Source organism: Anthonomus grandis, chromosome 11, assembly GCF_022605725.1.
Source record: "Anthonomus grandis grandis chromosome 11, icAntGran1.3, whole genome shotgun sequence".
In the NCBI taxonomy this organism is placed as follows: Eukaryota; Metazoa; Arthropoda; class Insecta; order Coleoptera; family Curculionidae; genus Anthonomus; species Anthonomus grandis.
In genome coordinates, this window is record NC_065556.1 from 23,153,531 (window position 1) to 23,171,893 (window position 18,363).

Below are 18,363 nucleotides of genomic sequence, written 5' to 3' on the forward strand. Positions count from 1 at the left end.
AACCTTACACGAACATAACTGGTACAAATAAAAAAATTAAAAGAAAAAATTAAAAAACATTAAATTTATTTAAAAAAATTAAATAAAAAAAATTGTGGCCTCAGTTTCTTAAAATTTACCCAAGAGTCAACCCCTGAACTTTTACGCATCTATTTATTTATACCCTGTATATATCTGATTATAATGTCCGTGCCAATTATTGAGTAAATTAATTAAATAAAGATCATTCTTTTTAATCCAATCGCCAAATAAATGCAAATTAACTAATTTGATGACATATCAATAATTTATTCTAACCAATCATCCGTCAATACCAACTTCCAAAATTTGTTTTTTTCTTGTAAATATTATTTTTGTACGCCATTTTCACATATTTCTGCATTGCCTCGTTTAATTAAAAATCTCCGCTAATCCTCCAACAACCAAGTTGGAAAGAACCGCAAATTTTCAGCTGTTTTACGAAAATAACAAAAGAATTTCACGGAAAGGTAAACCCGAATAGTTCCGTTGGAAGAATAAATTTAATCAAACACTTAAAAACTTTATCGGTTTAGCGGGACCTTAAAGCTTTTAAATAGCACAGCAAAGCGTGTTATTAATTCGATTAAAGTTTTTCAAGCCAACTCCTAAGTAAGTCGTTTAGATTCTCCGCTCGCGAAACAGAAAGCAATTTTCGGTACGTTTTGGAGTCAATTTAAGGCGGTATATAAACGGCGAGACAATAGGAATTCGTGCAGAACAATTTCTTACATTATAATTTTCTGGCAAAATATTCTATTCGAGCGTTGTTACCTTATTCCTTTAGGAAACCTAACAACTACACTTGGCAAGCTTGATCGTCGAGGTAAATCCTTATTTTCCAGTTTAACTACTATAATTACAAAATCTTTGGTTTCTCGCTCTTTGGGATCATTAAGTTTGCTTGTTTTGTAAAAATTTTACATATAAGATGGGAAAAGAAGGTACTTTCGAAAGCAGCAATTGCAGCCATAGCAATAACAATTCAATTGACTTGTTTAATCTTATTACGGTCATAGAATGTGAAACTGCCACCTGGTAGTCCAGTTTCGATTTGGAGTTGTATTGAAATAGTTGTTATTTCAATATGGCATCCGATATTAATCTTGTATCCCTAAATTAACTATTGGACTGAAGTATTATATATCTGCAGCTAGCAGATGCTCGAATTCTTGTTCAATAAAGGAGATGAACGCAGTAATGAAAATACGTTGCATATTTGTAATAATGAGTAATACGAAGTTTCTTAAGGAGAAATAAATTCTGTAGCAATATTTTAAATAAATCATATTGTTGTCACGACTTATTTCAAGATATTCATTACGAAACCATATTATACAACCTTCATAACTAAACCATATTTAGTTACAATAGAAGCAAAACGGTGAAAGATACGATTCGAACGAGTATAGTTTTTGGCACCAGTTCAAACATTATTTGTGCCAAAGGGGTGTAATTGGCTTTTGCCCAACCCATATCCAGGTGTAGGACACATTTTAGATTATTGCGCTATGGAAAATGGCGGGAATAAATCGCACTCCCTACCTGCATGCAGGACCAGCTTAAATTTAACGTATTGTCAGCGTATTGATGGCCAACAGAGCTCAAGTTGATCACCGATTGTGGGGGCCATACGAGATTAATATCGTCGAGTCTATATGTTGCGCCAAAATGGATACGACGTTGTCAGATGAGACCTTTAGAACATTTAGTTTCACGAGAAATATTGTATAAACCATTGAATGTTAAAAAAGTTGGCCAGTACGTTGTATTTTACAGTTTATTGAATTCTTAGTAAAAAGTCCTGGAGAACATTACTATTTGTGATAAAAATGATTTTTTGTTCCATCAATGGACAACATTTAAACCTGTGAACATAAATTTATAATTTGACATTTAACTTTTTAAGCACGTCTAGTGAGTCTTTGTCGTCCTTAGTATTGCATTTAATTCATAAAATTTTAACACATACACAATCCATTCTTAAACTTTGTTTTTTGAAACTTGTAAATCAGATTTCCCTTAAAATTCCAATTTCCATTGACCTTATCTTTAAAATAAACGATATGACCACATTAAGCGAGTTAAACAACATAAAACCACGCACTCTTGTCGCTTAAAACACGTGTGTAAATATTTACAATGTAATGCCCTTAATGGAAATTCGCGCACCTTTATAATTGCGTGTGCGTGATTGCGTAGGGTTACGCATATATCAGCACACGCAATTTCAAAGTATACCTGCACTTATATAGGTTAGAATAATGGATTTGGTATTATTAGGGTGAATAAGGAATTCCGACAACCATTTTTGTTAATTGGCAAATAAATGGGTTGAATTGCAGAAACTGGTCATAAAAGATTAAGTCCTTGCATAGGTTAATAGAATCCGATGCACCTACCTTAATATTATTAACTCAGAATGGACTATTAAGAAAATTTGCACACCTTTAGTTATTTTTGATATATTGCCAGAAAAAAAAGAAGCGATAAGCATTTGCGTGGTATGAAAAAAGACCTAACGCAGAAAAAATAACAGTGTAAAATTTCAGTATCTGCTACTATAAAACTATATAATTTTAATGCATAACTTAAATAGATATGGCTCACTTATTTATTATTCACTTCTCTTATATGTCTTTTCTTTCGGTTACTTATTATTTTAAATTAATTATTTGGTATTTTAAATGAACTTTATCAAACTTGATAAATTGATATAAGACCTGGCATTGCTCCACTTGGCATTGTTGATAAACATCAAATGTACATGCATAACTTAAAAGGACATAATGCAACCTTTTTGTAACTAAGTCAAAATCAACTGGTGAAAAATTCCTTATAAGCGATTATTCAATTTCAATAACTCTGCAAACATTTTATTATTTTTAACAGATTTGTGGTTAAAATTCGAAAAAAAGAAAGAAATGAGCATTTGTTTAGTGACAACAGAGATGCAAAAACCTGACGTATAGAAAATTAAGAGAAATCGTTGGTTATTTAAATTATTTTAATTTAATATTAAAATATAAAAAATGATCCTTACTTAACTAATACCAATTACTTTAATTAATTCCCAATTATTTTATGACAAACTAAAATTAACATTATATGCATAACTCAATAGGAAATAATTCAGCCATTTTTTAATTAAGTTAAATTCAAGCGATTAAAATTAATTATAAGCAATTATTCAAGGTACTCTTCATATAATAGATAACTTAGCAAGTATTTAATTATTTTTGACACACTTAAGAGATATCGAAAATTTGTGTAGAAAAATATTTCAATATTAACCATCTGCTACTATGAAATCATATAATTTTATAAACACCTAATTTAAATAGATATGACAAACTTAAATTTTCTATCGTACATAAAATAAACCTTATTTAACTTGATGGATTACTATAAGATTTTAGGAACAATTGTATTATTCCCAGTTACCTTAGGACTGACAAAAATCAAAATTACATGCATAACTTAATGGCACATAATGCAACCATTTTGTTATTAAAGCAAATTTTAAACAATTATTCAATATGTTCCTTATAAAGTAAATAAATTCGCACACATTTATTATCTTTAACTTATATAGAGTTAAGAAATACAAAAAAGACAGGGATGAATATCTGTTCGGTGACAATAGAGATGCATAGACCTACCGAAAATTTCTCTATAAAAATTTGTGAATATTGACCATTTTCTACTATAAAATATATAATTTTAAAAATGCATAACTTAAATGGATGTGATTCCCGTACTTAATGCATTTCAGTTATTTAAAGTTTTAATTTAGCAAATTATGAAATAAGCAAATACTAATGGAATAATAATAATTATAAGCCATCTTTTTAACTAGTACTTAAATGCCTAATTCGAGTTGACATTATCAAAAAGTTCAGATCCATCCAGCAATCTACTATAAATTCTTGGTCTTATATACCAAAAACTTGACAAATGAATATGACACTTTAGGAATAATAGAATCAATTCCAATTACTTTACGACTAACGAAAATCAAAATTTAAACTGACATAATTCCTCAATTTCGTAATCATTCTATCAGACATTTTCTCCAGTCAAACCGTTTGACATCTGAATAATTACAAGCCTTGAGAGAACGTATCCCGGAACACGGAGAATAGAAACGCGTTTATCAATTCAACATTGTGGCTTAACATAACAATAGACCAAATGTGTTTTCGTTTTGCATTCGAGATATACGACGGCTTCAAAATAGATTCTATGTTTAATTTATTGAAAAACGCCTTGTTTCGGTAATGACGGGAGACGTGATCCTACATCAGATCGTCTGTCGCGTTGCTATTAAACAAATGGATAAGCCCTGTTATGTGCCAGTCAAAAAAGGACCTATATACATATTTATCCACTGGGGTGTATCCTAATCTATTTGTTTAACTTACTTTGGAAATCCTTGAATGGTATAAATAGATTAGTTGGTTTGAGGATATTGGTTTCAAGGTTAAAACTCCTCCTAAGTCTATGATAAAATTGTGCGGTCAGATATAATATATACCCCAATAGTTGTATGTGTGAACATGTTTATTTTTTTTACTACCAATGATTCCAACGTATAATATTGTGAATAAGGCCTTAATCAGTCATAGTTGTCAGCTGAATGACTCGCCGGGCATCCTTGATTTTGGTCAGTATGTCGATCATGTCTTATAAACTAGTGGTTAATTCCTCTTCTCATGTAGTAAATAAAGCAATACGGGTTGAGTGGAGAAGAAAAATAACCTCACTTTTTATGCCAGTGAACCAATAAATAATAACCAATAAACAAAAAAAAATTATAATACAAGCCTAAAATAGCTGTATATTATTATTAGAGTTTCAGATTGTGTAATTATTTGCTACTTCAGGGCTTACTCTAAAATGGTCGAGAAATTCTATTCTATTAAATTGGGACACAGTTTCATTAAAAAGTGTTGATTTTTGGGCCTTATCCGTTCTTCAAGTAAATCTTCTTTAAAAGTCTGGGAATCAACATAACTCGGATCAACAAATTTTTGATTAGATTCTTCCAAAGATTCTAAATCGCCAATTTTCTTAATGTATATTTTTAGACTAATCCAACTATTTAAAATACAATTTTTCAAAACTAAAAACAAAAATATCAGAGACTATACAAAACGACAAAATACAAACAACAATTTAGAGGTTATCTTCATATTCCGAAGATCGGCGTTGACTGGCTACACGAATTCTGATACTTTGCTGACTTATCAGATGACAATCAGAAATTTGTGTAAGAACATAAAATTTTTGATTTGAAACCGATCAGAAGTTTCTGTGCGAACGCGTTTTACTCTATTGCGCATGTTTATTTGTCGAAAACTTGTTTCTTACTGCTGTGAGAACAAACCTAAAATTCGGTATTACAGAAAGGACAAATATATTAAAGGTGCAAAGGAGTCTGGGCCAGATCAAGAATTAGATGAGTAGTGAGAACTGAGACAGAAATATATCTGAAAAACCGGTCAAAAGTTGAGATTTTGCCTCTTCTGAGACCTATATCCTGGACGCACTTTAAAAATAAGCAAATAATTATTATAAAAATTAAAGGTTTCCTACGTAATTGGATAAACTGCAATAGAAAAGCATAATTTTAGAATGATACCAACGATATTAAGGAACTGAGACAGGGATATGTTCGAAAAACTGGCCAAAGGGTCGAGATTTTGCCTCTTCTGAGGCCTACATCCTGGACGTACTTAAAAATAAGCAAAGAATTATTATGCAATAAGTGTTTTCCTATGTAATTGGATAAGCCACAATAAAAAAATACAATTTTAGAATGATATCGAGGATATTAGAGAACTGAGACAGTGATATGTTCGAAAAACTGGCCAAAAAGTCGAGATTTTGTCCCTTCTGAGGCATATATACTGGACGCAGATTAAGAATAAGCAAAGAATTTATTATAATATGAGTATTTTTGTACGTAGTTGGATAAAATGCAATAGAAAAACATAATTTTAGAGCGATACCAATGATATTTAAGAACTGAGATGGGGATATGTTGGAAAAACTGGCCAAAAGATCGAGATTTTGCCTTTTCTGGGGCATATATCCTGGATGCAGTTTAAAAATAAGCGCGGAGTTATTATAAAATGAGAATTTTCCTACGTAATTGAATGAATTGCAATAGAAAAGCACAATTTTAGAATAATACCAATGATATTAAGGAACGGAGACAAGGATATGTCCAAAATACTGGCCAAAAAGTCGAGATTTTACCTTTTATATATATCCTGGATGCAGTTTAAAAATAAACAAAGAATTATTAAAAAATAAACGTTTTCATACGTATTTGGATAAAGTACAATTTTAGGATGATACCGGGAATATTAAAAACCTGAGACTTTTATAATTTGCAGCAAAAACATTCAAAGTAATCGGTGGAACTGTTGTTAAAACAGATTTTAAGCTTAACATATTAAACTAATATTAGTTAATATTTTAATTTACAAGCAAACCTTATTTAATTTTGTCCAAAGCATTTAAAAAAGAAGGAAGAAAAAGAAAACGACAAGAAAATAAAATGTAATTAATTAATTAATCAGTCCAGCTATTTTAACACACCTTAAGAAATGGGTTTTAGCACAAATTTTAAAAGTATTTTAAAATAGTTTTAATCTAGTAAAACCGGAAGATGGAAGAGTTAGGCTTATCATCTCAAACCATCCTTTTTTTCATTTCCTTAAATATTATTATTATATATTCTTATACTAATATGTGTATAAATGTTAAAGATAAGACTATAATTACTACTCCTAATTGTATAAAGATATATCCATCTACAGTACGTAGGAATTTAATGATCAATTAATAATTAACAACTTCACTGGCTTTAAAGTCTTATGTCAATATATTGATCACTCAATCATGTCGTCTAAAATATTAGTTAATTCCTATTCCTATATAGTTAAATTTAAGTTATGTAATTATTGTTGTGTATATACACAATACAAGGTATAACCAATTTTAATTCCAATGTTAACTTTTGTATTTTTCCTTTATATTTCATTTTTTTTTGTTAATTTATTATCTCTCCTTTATTTAGTGACGTAAAAAGGGATACATTCTCATAAAAAATGATCCTAACTCGTTCCAGAAACTCTCGGGGTCTCCGTTATTTACACACTCGAAAATCGAGGTTAGACCTTTTTATGCAGGCACCTTTTTCGGGATTAGTCTGAAAAAGTCTCTAACAAGCCGCTCAAAAAATCTTTGAACCCTCTTACACACTAATCTGATCTGTACATACGCATCCACTTTTCCAGAGACCCTTACATTTAAAAGTGCCTCCATCATTTTTCGTCTTAGTAACTTTATATATATATGTATATATCAATACTTCGGTCATCCTTCACTAAATTTATTTAAAAATTAATAATCCGACATGTTTCGGACATATAACATGTCCGTTATCAAGGATACTTTAAAAAAAACAAGGAAACTTATAAGATATAGATTCAAATTGTTAAATTACAAAAGGTATTAAAATTACTTGCACAAATTAAGGGGTTTCAATAATACATCTTATAGATATAGTGCTTCCGACAAGGTCAAAAGGTTAAAACGACTAACAATTAATAAAAATGGCATCTATAATAATGATAAAAAGCTTAATTGATTAACAAATAAATATATATAATATATATAAAAATAATATATATATATATAATATATATTATATATATATATTATATATATATTATATATATATATAAAAGTTAAAAAGCTAATCTGAAACAAATGATCAAATAGTCAAATATTGACTGAAAAGTTTCACTATCAAACCTAGTTCCCGAAGTATTGTTAGGAAACAATAATGAAGATAAACGGGAAAAGTGGCGCCATCATTAGTTTTATTTCGATACCTATCAAAGCACAACAGTTCCGCTCCCCCTTTTAATTGCTTTTCTGTCAATGGAAGACCTCTTGCAACTTCGAATGATAAATGAGATATCGCTCTATTATTTCACATTTTTTTCGCCGAAGAATTTAATGACCGCACTTTTTGTGGAACGCTACGCTCGCTCGTCCATTGTACAGGACGTTTTGTCCCGGTATTTTTTAAGGGTATAGACGCATTGAACGCCATACAACGATTGCGGGATCATTGTTTGCGGGATTTCTAACGCCGCCTTTTTTTGGTGAAAATTGGCAATTTTATAGGGATTTATTGTAGAGGGTTTTCTGCATCATATTTTATTGGCTTAATTGCTTGAAGAGCTTTTAATAAATTGTAAAAGTATTTAGCTGGGTGATAAGTAGTTAGTTATTTATTTTACTAAACTTTCTGGTTTCGACATAATTTATAGTAGTCTGATTTTTTTTAAAGCTCTAATAAAACTTAAATAACAATTTTTTTCCTGGAAAAAGTATATGTAACATTGTTTGACAGTACCTACACAAAACATTACTTAATTGCACTAATGGAGAAGCCGACAACTGTTACTGAACTGTTTAAGTTAATACAAAGTGAAAATTAAAACTAAATCGAGTTTGAGTTAGAAAACTATTAAAAAAACGACAATTTCCAATAGAAAGTGATAAAAAGATATTAAGAGATCATTTTAAAAAAGCCAGAGAATAACAAAAAGATGATTAAATCAAAGGATTCAAGCTAGAAAAATCATCTTTATAGTATTCAAAAATTACGACCACAATGTAGTCGAGTCTATAAATTGTGACTCAATTGTGCTAGAAGAAGAGAATCAAGAAATAGAGGTATTAGAAAAGGCAAAAGAGATTAATGCAAATAATACTAGTTCTTCAGAGAATAATAGGCACATGAAAAAAGTCTCGTATTTCTGGAAGAGATTAAATAGTTTCTTAAACAAAAATTCATTAATTAACTAAAAATAAAATGGATCAATACTTTAAATATTTTTTGCTCCTTATCACACTGAAGTCGATCAGATTTTAAACGTATTTTTATCAATATAATTTTTTTTTATTGATTTATGGTCAATAATTCCTTAAAATCCATATCGAGATTAATATTTTATTATCTCAACTCAATAGGTTTTGAATGATTCTTTAAAAATCATGTTTAATCATCTTTAACTTATGGATATGGGAAGAATCAATTAATATATGATAAATTTAGTAACCGGAACTATTCTCTTTTATTATTAAAGTGGTCATTTATTTTCACTTTATTAAAAGTTGATGTGATATAAGTTGTCATTTTCAACTTATAGCTAGGGGAAAAAATTACTGATTTTAAGACGACTGCCAAGAACTTATTAAATAAACGCAAAAACTATTTATAGAAATAATGTGCTTATCTCTCTTCACTTAATTAAAAGAAAATATTGATATATTCCTAACAGGGCCAAGAATAATTACTTTTATTAATTTTACCAGCAAAAAAAACTAAAACGTTTTACTACTTTCATGTCGTTAAACCCTTAAAATCATTACCAAGATTCGAATCAGAAGAGTCAATAGGTTTTTAATTAATCGTAATAAATAATTATTTTATTATTTTAAATATATAGCTACTGAAAAAATTAGTCAATTTATTGTATTAACGATAAATTTAAGTAATTATAATTTACCAGCCAATTGGGGAATAGTATTACTAATTTATTACCAACAAATTAAAAAAAAAATTACCTGGATAAATATTTGATATTTTCCAGGCGGTTCTAAAATTAATTAGATATTAAAAATTTCATCTTTAAAGAAACCAGTGAAAAAAGAAAATGAAATATATGTGTTATCTCAACAATGATTGGAGAAAATCACGTCTATAAAACTTTGCAATTTTTGAATGAGCCTTAAAAAATTACCGATGTGATAATAATTTATTAAAGGAAAAAATCACTGATCTTGGATAGCTGTCAGCAGCTGTCAGCAATCTAAATTAAATAACCGTAAAATGTATTTATAATAATAATGTGTTATTTATCTTTAATGAAATTTTTTACTTGTGCGGTGATTTTTAAGAACAATAGACCTAATAGAAAATATTTATCACAGTTTAGATTTTTAGGGTTAAATATTCATTGATTGTAATATACAGGGTAGCCACAAAACGATAGACAAGATTCCCAAGTCATTTAGGAAAAACTGTTGTTGAAAACATATTAATGAAGCAATAGGAAGATTCGACTCATTTTAGAGGTATACCGTAAATTGTAACGCCTTTCAGGGTACAGTTTTAAGATTTGTTCAATAAATTTAGATGCTTTCTGTGTTTCGAATTCAAGAGGTTTCAAAAACTCTTTTACCAAAACTTACACATATTACTGTTATAAATGCTAAAAAATCCAATTCTTTATAATAGACTAGTATAACTAATTTAACCAGCCTATTCTGTAGAGGCACAATTAAATCCAAATTAATTTTTAAATATATTTTGCTTATATTGTCTCCACTACTTTTAAAGAAAGTTCTTATGCCTTAAGACTGTCTTGCTGCCAGGAACTTTTTTTTAATTGCTTACTAGATTACTTACTATCGAGTGGGTAAATAAAAAAATTGAAAAAAGTTAGATCCGGAAAACGCGAGGACCACTCAATATTCGAAACCTTTTTGCAACGTTTCATCAAAATACTGACGAACGGTCAGTGCAAAATTGGTGCCAACTTTCTCCTGTGGGTTCTCAAGCAACTTTCTTTTTGATCCATTTATATTAGCCGAAATTTTTGGACCAACTTCAAAATCAAAAGATGACAAATAATTATTTTGGTAGTACTTTTAACCCCTGGGCAAATAAAAAAAAAACGAAATTGAAAGGACTTTCTAAAATATCATCAAAATCTGAAGTAACTTTTTTCTTACTAACTGAAGCCTACGAAATATTTTTCACAGTAACCCTTCAGCTCCTTTTAAGGCCTCCTTTCACGTAAAACAAGATAAATTTTGTCACGAAATGATCCTTACACAAAATACAGAAACAATTTTGAATATAGAGTCACGTACGTCGCATCACATGTTCTGATCGCTTGACGTAAATTTGTTGCCTAACCATTTCGAAAATATTTGGTGGATTTATATAGAGAAGGGCGCCTTCATACTTGCGCGATTGAAATATTTAGAAGGAAAAGTTTTCCCAATAGTTTTCATTCAGAAACAGAGCACTTACCGGGATGTATCTCTTTTGTTATTTTATTTTTCCATTTTCTTAACACGGGTTTGATATAAATCGGATTTCTTCAAATGATGAAGAGCTTAGGATGGTTTAAGGTTATTTTATAATTTATAAATCAGCAAAGGAATTGATAGGTCCTCTATCCTGTAAAATTCACTAATTACGTTATTAATAAACAATAAATAATTAATTTGGTTGGAGAAAGTTTTTTTTTTATTTCCAAGCTTATGGAGAACAAACCAAAGTGATTCGTTTATTGATTCTCTATATTACGAACCTTTAACCTCACTCCTAAGATAAGCACTTTGAAATGTGAACGCCAATAACAAAAAAAGCGTTTTTTACTGGCTTGGAGTTTATAAGTCTTTGAATAAGTTAAAACAGAATATAGTTTTATTGATTTAGTTACGTTTTTTCTATTTATTTTGGTTGTTGAAGGGTGTTTATCATTTTTCTACCCATGTTGTCCCGATTACGTATTACAGGATAATACAAACTGCCTTGATCCTACTGACTGCGCCAGTTATCATTTTTTTATGTGACGCATATTTTACAAAACAATATCTTATTTCACAATAAGTACAAGCAGCGATATTGGTACAATTTAATAATTAGTGATCAAAGATAGGGTCATTCAAAAGGGACTATCTATCTCTAACCAAATATAGAGGACTATTTATCTCTGCAGTGAATATAAAGTTTCATGGGCCTGATTTTTTCCAAGCATTGTGGAGATTAAACATTTATCTCCTTTCTTTTTTGTACATGGTTCCTTTAAAGATTATTCATTTTAAAAATGTCTGCAAAAGATTAAATATTTGCCTGGTTATTTATAGTTAATTAAATCTAATCCAAGGAAGTAATTTATAACTGTTAAGCATGCTTCCTGTTGGACGACTCTGTATATCTAATCGTATAATCAAAAATTAAAATGCTTTTATTTACTAAGGAATAAGGTTTCATAACGTAAAATGTATTAAAAGTGATATTTTATATGCATAATTTAATTGCCTATGGTGCGCACATTTTTTAAGAGTATATTTCCCATTTATGATTATTCTGGCGTATGAATAATATGCAAAATAATTATTAATTTTTTGGTCTAAAAATCACTGTCGATATAAATATTTTATCATTTAGAACCAGATATTAATAGAAACACTTTTACTTTGTCATAATAAAAGTACAACAATTTTGAATTTATTCTATGCATTAAATATTGTAGTCTATTAAAAACGGTATTAATTAAAATTTTCCAATAATCTAATCTAAAATGATAAATAATCTGAAAAATATAATGAAAACTTAAATATATAATTAGCTGCAAGCTAAACAATTATTGGTCCAAAAAAAAATCAGTTCTTAACAATCACCTCATAGAAAACCCAATCTATTGATGGATTTTTTAACTATATACTCCAAATATTGTGGACTTATGAAAAACGATATAAAAATTAAAATTTTCTAACAATCAATATTTTTGAATATTTTAAAAAATTCACTAAAAGTCCAATTATGTAATCAGCTAAACAATTAGATAGAAAAAAATCAAATTTTAATGATCGACTCATGAAAAACCTGATCTATTGATTAATTTCTTAAATTGTATGGGTTTTAGGTTCTTAAGTTAATTTTTGATTGGGATCATTCTTTAAATTTTGCCATGCAGTTTAAATGATTTTTTATAGGTAAATTCCTGAAATTTTTTCTTATACTTTCCAGGCACTTGGACTCATATATCAATTATAATTTTTAAAGTTTTTCAGAGTAATTGATGTTTTTATAAGCTCTAAAAAATATTTGTCCAAATATGACTAAAAAAATTGTGGTCTAATGAAAAACGATACAGAAATTAATATTTTTAACGTATTTTGAAAAATACACTAAAAACTCAATTATATATTCATCTGGAAGCTAAACAATTATTGCTAGAAGAATAAATTAGTTTTTAACAATCAATTCATGTGAAACCTGATCATTTAATTATTTCTTTTAATTATATAGATTTAAACTTTTGGATTAATTTTTTATTTTTTTCAGGCGATTATTTTTTAAGTTTTTTTAAGTTAGTTTTAAGTATTTTTTTATCAGTTTTAAGTTCCTGAAATAATTTCTTAGTAATTCTAGGCACTTGGATTCATACTTAAAATATTTTAAGGCAGTTGAAAGAATCATTCAAATATATTAAGTTCTTAGAGTAATTTCTCATTTCTTCCAGGCACTTGAAATGATTTTCTCAGTTGTTACAGATAGTTAAAATGATTTTTCATAGGTTTTTAATTGCTGAAATAATTTCTTAGTTTTTCCAGGTACTTGAGTTCATACTTTAAATTTTATGCAGATGATGTTATAGTTCAAATGTGTTAAGATCTTGAAATTATTTCTCATTTCTTTCAGGCACTTGAAATGATTTTCTCAGTTGTTACAGACAGTTTAAATGATTTTTCATAGGTTTATAATTGCTGAAATAATTTCTCAGTTTTTCCAGGTACTTGAGTTCATACTTTAAATTTTTCTATGCAGATGAAGTAATGCTTCAAATGTGTTAAGTTCTTAAAATAATTTCTCATTTCTTCTAGGCACTTATAATTATTTTCTCAGTTATTATAAATAGTTTAAATGATTTTTTTAGATTTTAAGTTGTTGGAAAAATTCTTGGTCATTTTTCAAGCAGTTAAAATGAACTTAAAGTTCCTAAAATAATTTTTCATTTCTTCAAGGCACTTAAAGTCAAATTTGGAATTTTTCCACATAGTTGAACCAATCAATCAAAGGTATCAATTTCTTAGTATATTTTCTCATGTCTTCTGGATACTTGGTGTTAAAATAAGTTTCTCCAGGCATTTTTTTTAAATTTTTGATTTATTTATTTATCAAATTTCTCATTACATAGGTTCGACAAAGAACAGGGTAAGCATTATAAAATCAAACAGAATATATACCATAACTAAAATTGGAAATTAAAAAAACATCTATAATACTATAAACTAAGAAGAGTAGTTTCAAGCTTCAAAAATAATTCCTCATTTCTTCTAGGCAGTTGATGTGGTTTTGAGCTTAAAAAATGATTTCTCCAAATATCACTCTAAATATTATAATTCAATAGAAAACGGTATATAAATCAAAGCTCCCTAAAAATTAATGATTTTGAATTTGTTGTAAAATACGCAAACAAAAACATAATTAAATAAATAGCTGTAACTTCAACAATTATTGATCAAAAAAAAAATACAGCATTCAAGTTACGTAAAACCTGATCTTTTGATTGATTTTTCAACTATAAAATTTCTATTTCTACGTCATATCTAACGAGTTGCACGCTATTTCATTAAATACTCAAGATTTTTTGTAATAAACTTGTTCGATTTAAACATTCTTTCTAACTGGTATTACAAAAATTCAACTCATCACTAGCTTTTAGCACTTAAAAATCATATCTAGTACACCCTTTAATCTCTAGCAACTTTCTGGACCCTAAAGTGAAGTATGTGATCCCTCCACTAGGTTTTTTACTAAAGTTTTTTCATTAGCCAGTAGTTATAATAAATCACGGCGTTTGTCTAAAGGCTCACTTTATTGTCCACCCCTTAAATATAATAAAACCAACACCAATTTATAATAATAACCCGAAAGAATTCCCGCGGCTTAAATTTCATAAATTCCTGATTTAAATTCTCTTTAAAGTTCCAGTGGAAGTTATTGCGACACAAATTTAAAAGGAGCCTCCTTATTCAGAAGACTGGAGCCAACACAAAAAGAGACTATTATGCATGTATTTCCCGGGCCGACAGTATTTTACATTTTTAATAGAAAACGTCTTTTTTAATCTGTCAGTTTATTTTGTCTTACTTGCTTTACGTCCTTTATATCCCTAGAGAATGTCCCAGTGTATTCCTTATTCTGGCTTACGCAAATATATTTTGTTCTTAACAATTCAGTAATTAAAAATTACATTAATATCTAAACTATGTACTGTAATTAACCCGTTGTTTAATCATATAATAAGGAAAGCTTATACAATACGTTCACCTATTGCCCTATCATCAAGGGACACACTACCTATAATATCCTAAGTATACATATTTGAGAAGGAAGATTATATATGTAAACCTAAGGGATATCCCGGTGGCAGTTAAATTGAGATATGTATTTGGTAAAAGGGCTCCTTATGTTTTGTTTATCTTTTCATATGTTATGTTTATTAATTTGTTATTGCTTTTCAAATTAATAATTTATATTTCAGAAATCCTACAAATAAGTCGTTAGTATTTAAGATTCGCGATAATAAGAACTTGATGGTAAATAATTTCTTTAGCCATGTCGGCACCATGGTCATTTAAATTATGCATATGTTTTAATAATAACTTATTTAGTGATAATTATTCATAAAAATTATGAATAATTATATAGAATTCTACTGAAAACTTGCTAATTTAAGCCGCGGAAATCCTATCGAGATATTATTATAAATTGGTTTAGTTATATTTAAGGTGGAGGAATTAAAGTGGTTTAGAAAAGTTTTAAGATTTATCAATTAGAACACTAGAAACTGTAATTAGAAAACTCCCGTTCTAGTAATGAATATAATTTTAACTTACTAAGAATGATAAAACCTTTTAAACAATAATACGTATTCGAAAAATAGTAACATAATTTTGATTTTTGGATGAAAGTGTTTGAAGTTTGGGGTAAAAAAAAATGGATTTTTGTTGCAAATTGTTGATTTAATTTTTTTTATTGCAGCAATATTTGCTTGTCTTGTAAATATAAATAATTAGTTTGCCTTTACGTCATGTATTCCTTGCTTGTGATGTTCAAACTCTATTAATGATGATTTTAACTTAACTCAAATCACAATCTGAAAACCGCAGTAATAATATTAATAAGTACGCATTAAACATACTATGTATTAAAGTGTGTACCATAGTCATTTCAAATATGCATATAATATAATAGTTTTAATAAATGAGACCTTATAAAATTTGATTTATTAGTATATATATGTAAGATATATAGTATGATGTATGTGTTTTAAGTTTTCTAGTGTATTTTAAAAAAAAAACCTTGCAAACGCTGATTTTTTGTTTTAAAAACAAATGAAAAATAAAAGGCAAGTAAGAAAGAAAAAATATATAATTCATATTAAAAATTATGATTGATTATTTTTAGATATTTGATGAAAATTTAAAGAACTGTTTATGAAATTTAAGCCGAGAGACTTTTTTTGGATTATTATTATAAATTAGTTTTAACATATTTAGGCAATGGGAAACTAACTAAGGAATTAAAAAAAATTTAATTACCAGCAACTGTAATGAGAATACTAAAGTAGAAACTTTTTTTTTAGGATAAATTAATATTAAATTATACTGACTGTAATTAAAAAAATATTTGAAAAAAGTCGTAATTAACATTTGGTGGTCAAAATTTTAATTTTTATTTTCAGCTACAAAATTTCAGGATTAAAGTGTGTAAGTACAAAAAATTCTTTTATGGGTTTTGTTACTGAATTTAATTAAAATAATTTTTTATCAAAATAATAATTTCTTGTTTAAAAAATCTTATTAATTTGGTACCTATTTATATCATTTATTCCATTCATTTTATCTGTAAAACTTGGTGATAATGATTTTGACTTAGTCTAAATTAGTAAAACCTACAGTTTTGAATTTTAAGTGTATTTTTCAAAATAGCCAAAAACTTTTTTTTATTTCATTAAACGCGGTAATAAAAAATAAATTATTATATTATATACACTTAATATACTTTGAAATAATCTGTGTACCATAGTCATTTAAATTATGCATACAGAATAATAATTTTATTCAATTATGCGTTATTAAACTTGTATATCATTAAATATAGGAATTTCAATTTATTATTTAATATTGTAGTGTTATTTGTACAGTTATATTTTAAAGCCATATTTGTATTTATTTTTTATCATAATTTCTTTAAAAAGTTCAATTTTAAAATATATAATAAAAATTGCGTTTTATTATCCCAACGTTTTTAGGTCAAAAATTAATTTAAAATCAATAATTCTTAAATGGCATTAATAACAATAAAGGGTTTTAGTTCATTCTACAAAATATTGAAATATATTGATTATTGCAAAATTAGAAGTCCCAGACCTTTTATTTATATTTTAAGTCCAACAATACTTTTCTACTAAGAATATTAATTATGTGGCACATATTCCTAAATAATAATAATTCGGTAGTAATTACAATGTGTCCACCATTGCTATTTAAATTATGCATATTTATCCTACTTTTATTAAAATTAGAAATACTTAACAAAGCTTGATATATACACATCAAAATGGTCTAAGGAACACTTAGAAAAATAGTCTTTTTCACCTTATAAATTTTTATATATTTATATTTTCATACGGAATAGATACTACCTTTAATATTAAGATACCAATAAAGTAAAATAAATATTTGGGTACAAAAAATCATGCCAGAACAGCGTTTTTGGCTACTTGCACATTTTGTCGAAATAACGCAGATTATAATTTTTAAATTCTAACGCAATATCGCATTTTCTGTGGTTTCAACCGAACAATTGTGATTTAGTTTTTATTCAATAAAAATGGAAAGACTACATTTAATTCGAGAGAAAATGCTAAGAGCAGTCAGAATGCTTGAGGCAGGAACAAGTCAAAGAGACGTTGCAAGAGCTTTGGATACATCCCAGTGTAATTAACCGTTTGTGGACAAGATATAGAGAGACAAATGATGTTAGAGAACGGCATCAAGGCCCGTCGCGAGTTACCACACCTGCCCAAGATCGTCTTATAACTTTGCAAGCTCCAAGAAATCCCACGGTAACAGCCACTGTTTTGGTTCAGCAGCTCTCACGAGTGCATAGCGTCGAGGTTTCAGGTCAAACTATTAGAAACCGTTTGCATGAGAGAGGACTTTATGCCAGAAGACCCCTAAGGGTTCCTCGGTTAACTTTACGAAATCGAGGTGCAAGATTAACGTGGTGCCAAGAACATGTTAATTGGAATCAAGAAAGATGGGTCACAGTTCTTTTTACGGATGAGTCTCGATTTTCATTTTATCCTGATTCTGGTAGAATTCGTGTCTGGAGAGAGGAAGGAAATGAAAGTCGTTTGCGTCATGCCCGGAAAGTAGTAAGGCAACTTGGTGGATCACTAATGTTTTGGGGTGGCATTAGACTTGACGGAAAAACGAACC

The 18,363-nt window shown here is 28.3% G+C and overlaps 1 protein-coding gene across 4 annotated transcripts in view; it reads right to left on the reverse strand.

The window, feature by feature from the left end:
• The window catches only part of LOC126742520 (RNA-binding protein Musashi homolog Rbp6), a 660,776-nt gene that overhangs the window by 425,890 nt on the left and 216,523 nt on the right, over positions 1-18,363 (reverse strand). Inside the window, exon 1 of one of the 4 annotated variants that reach the window (XM_050449170.1) lies at positions 4,053-4,114. The exons of the other annotated variants lie outside the window; for them this stretch is intronic. Within the exon in view, the coding sequence (XP_050305127.1) occupies positions 4,053-4,054 (2 nt within the window). The 5' untranslated portion in view covers positions 4,055-4,114. Of the gene's footprint in view, positions 1-4,052; positions 4,115-18,363 lie in introns of those variants that run through there. 4 annotated transcript variants of the gene reach the window in all.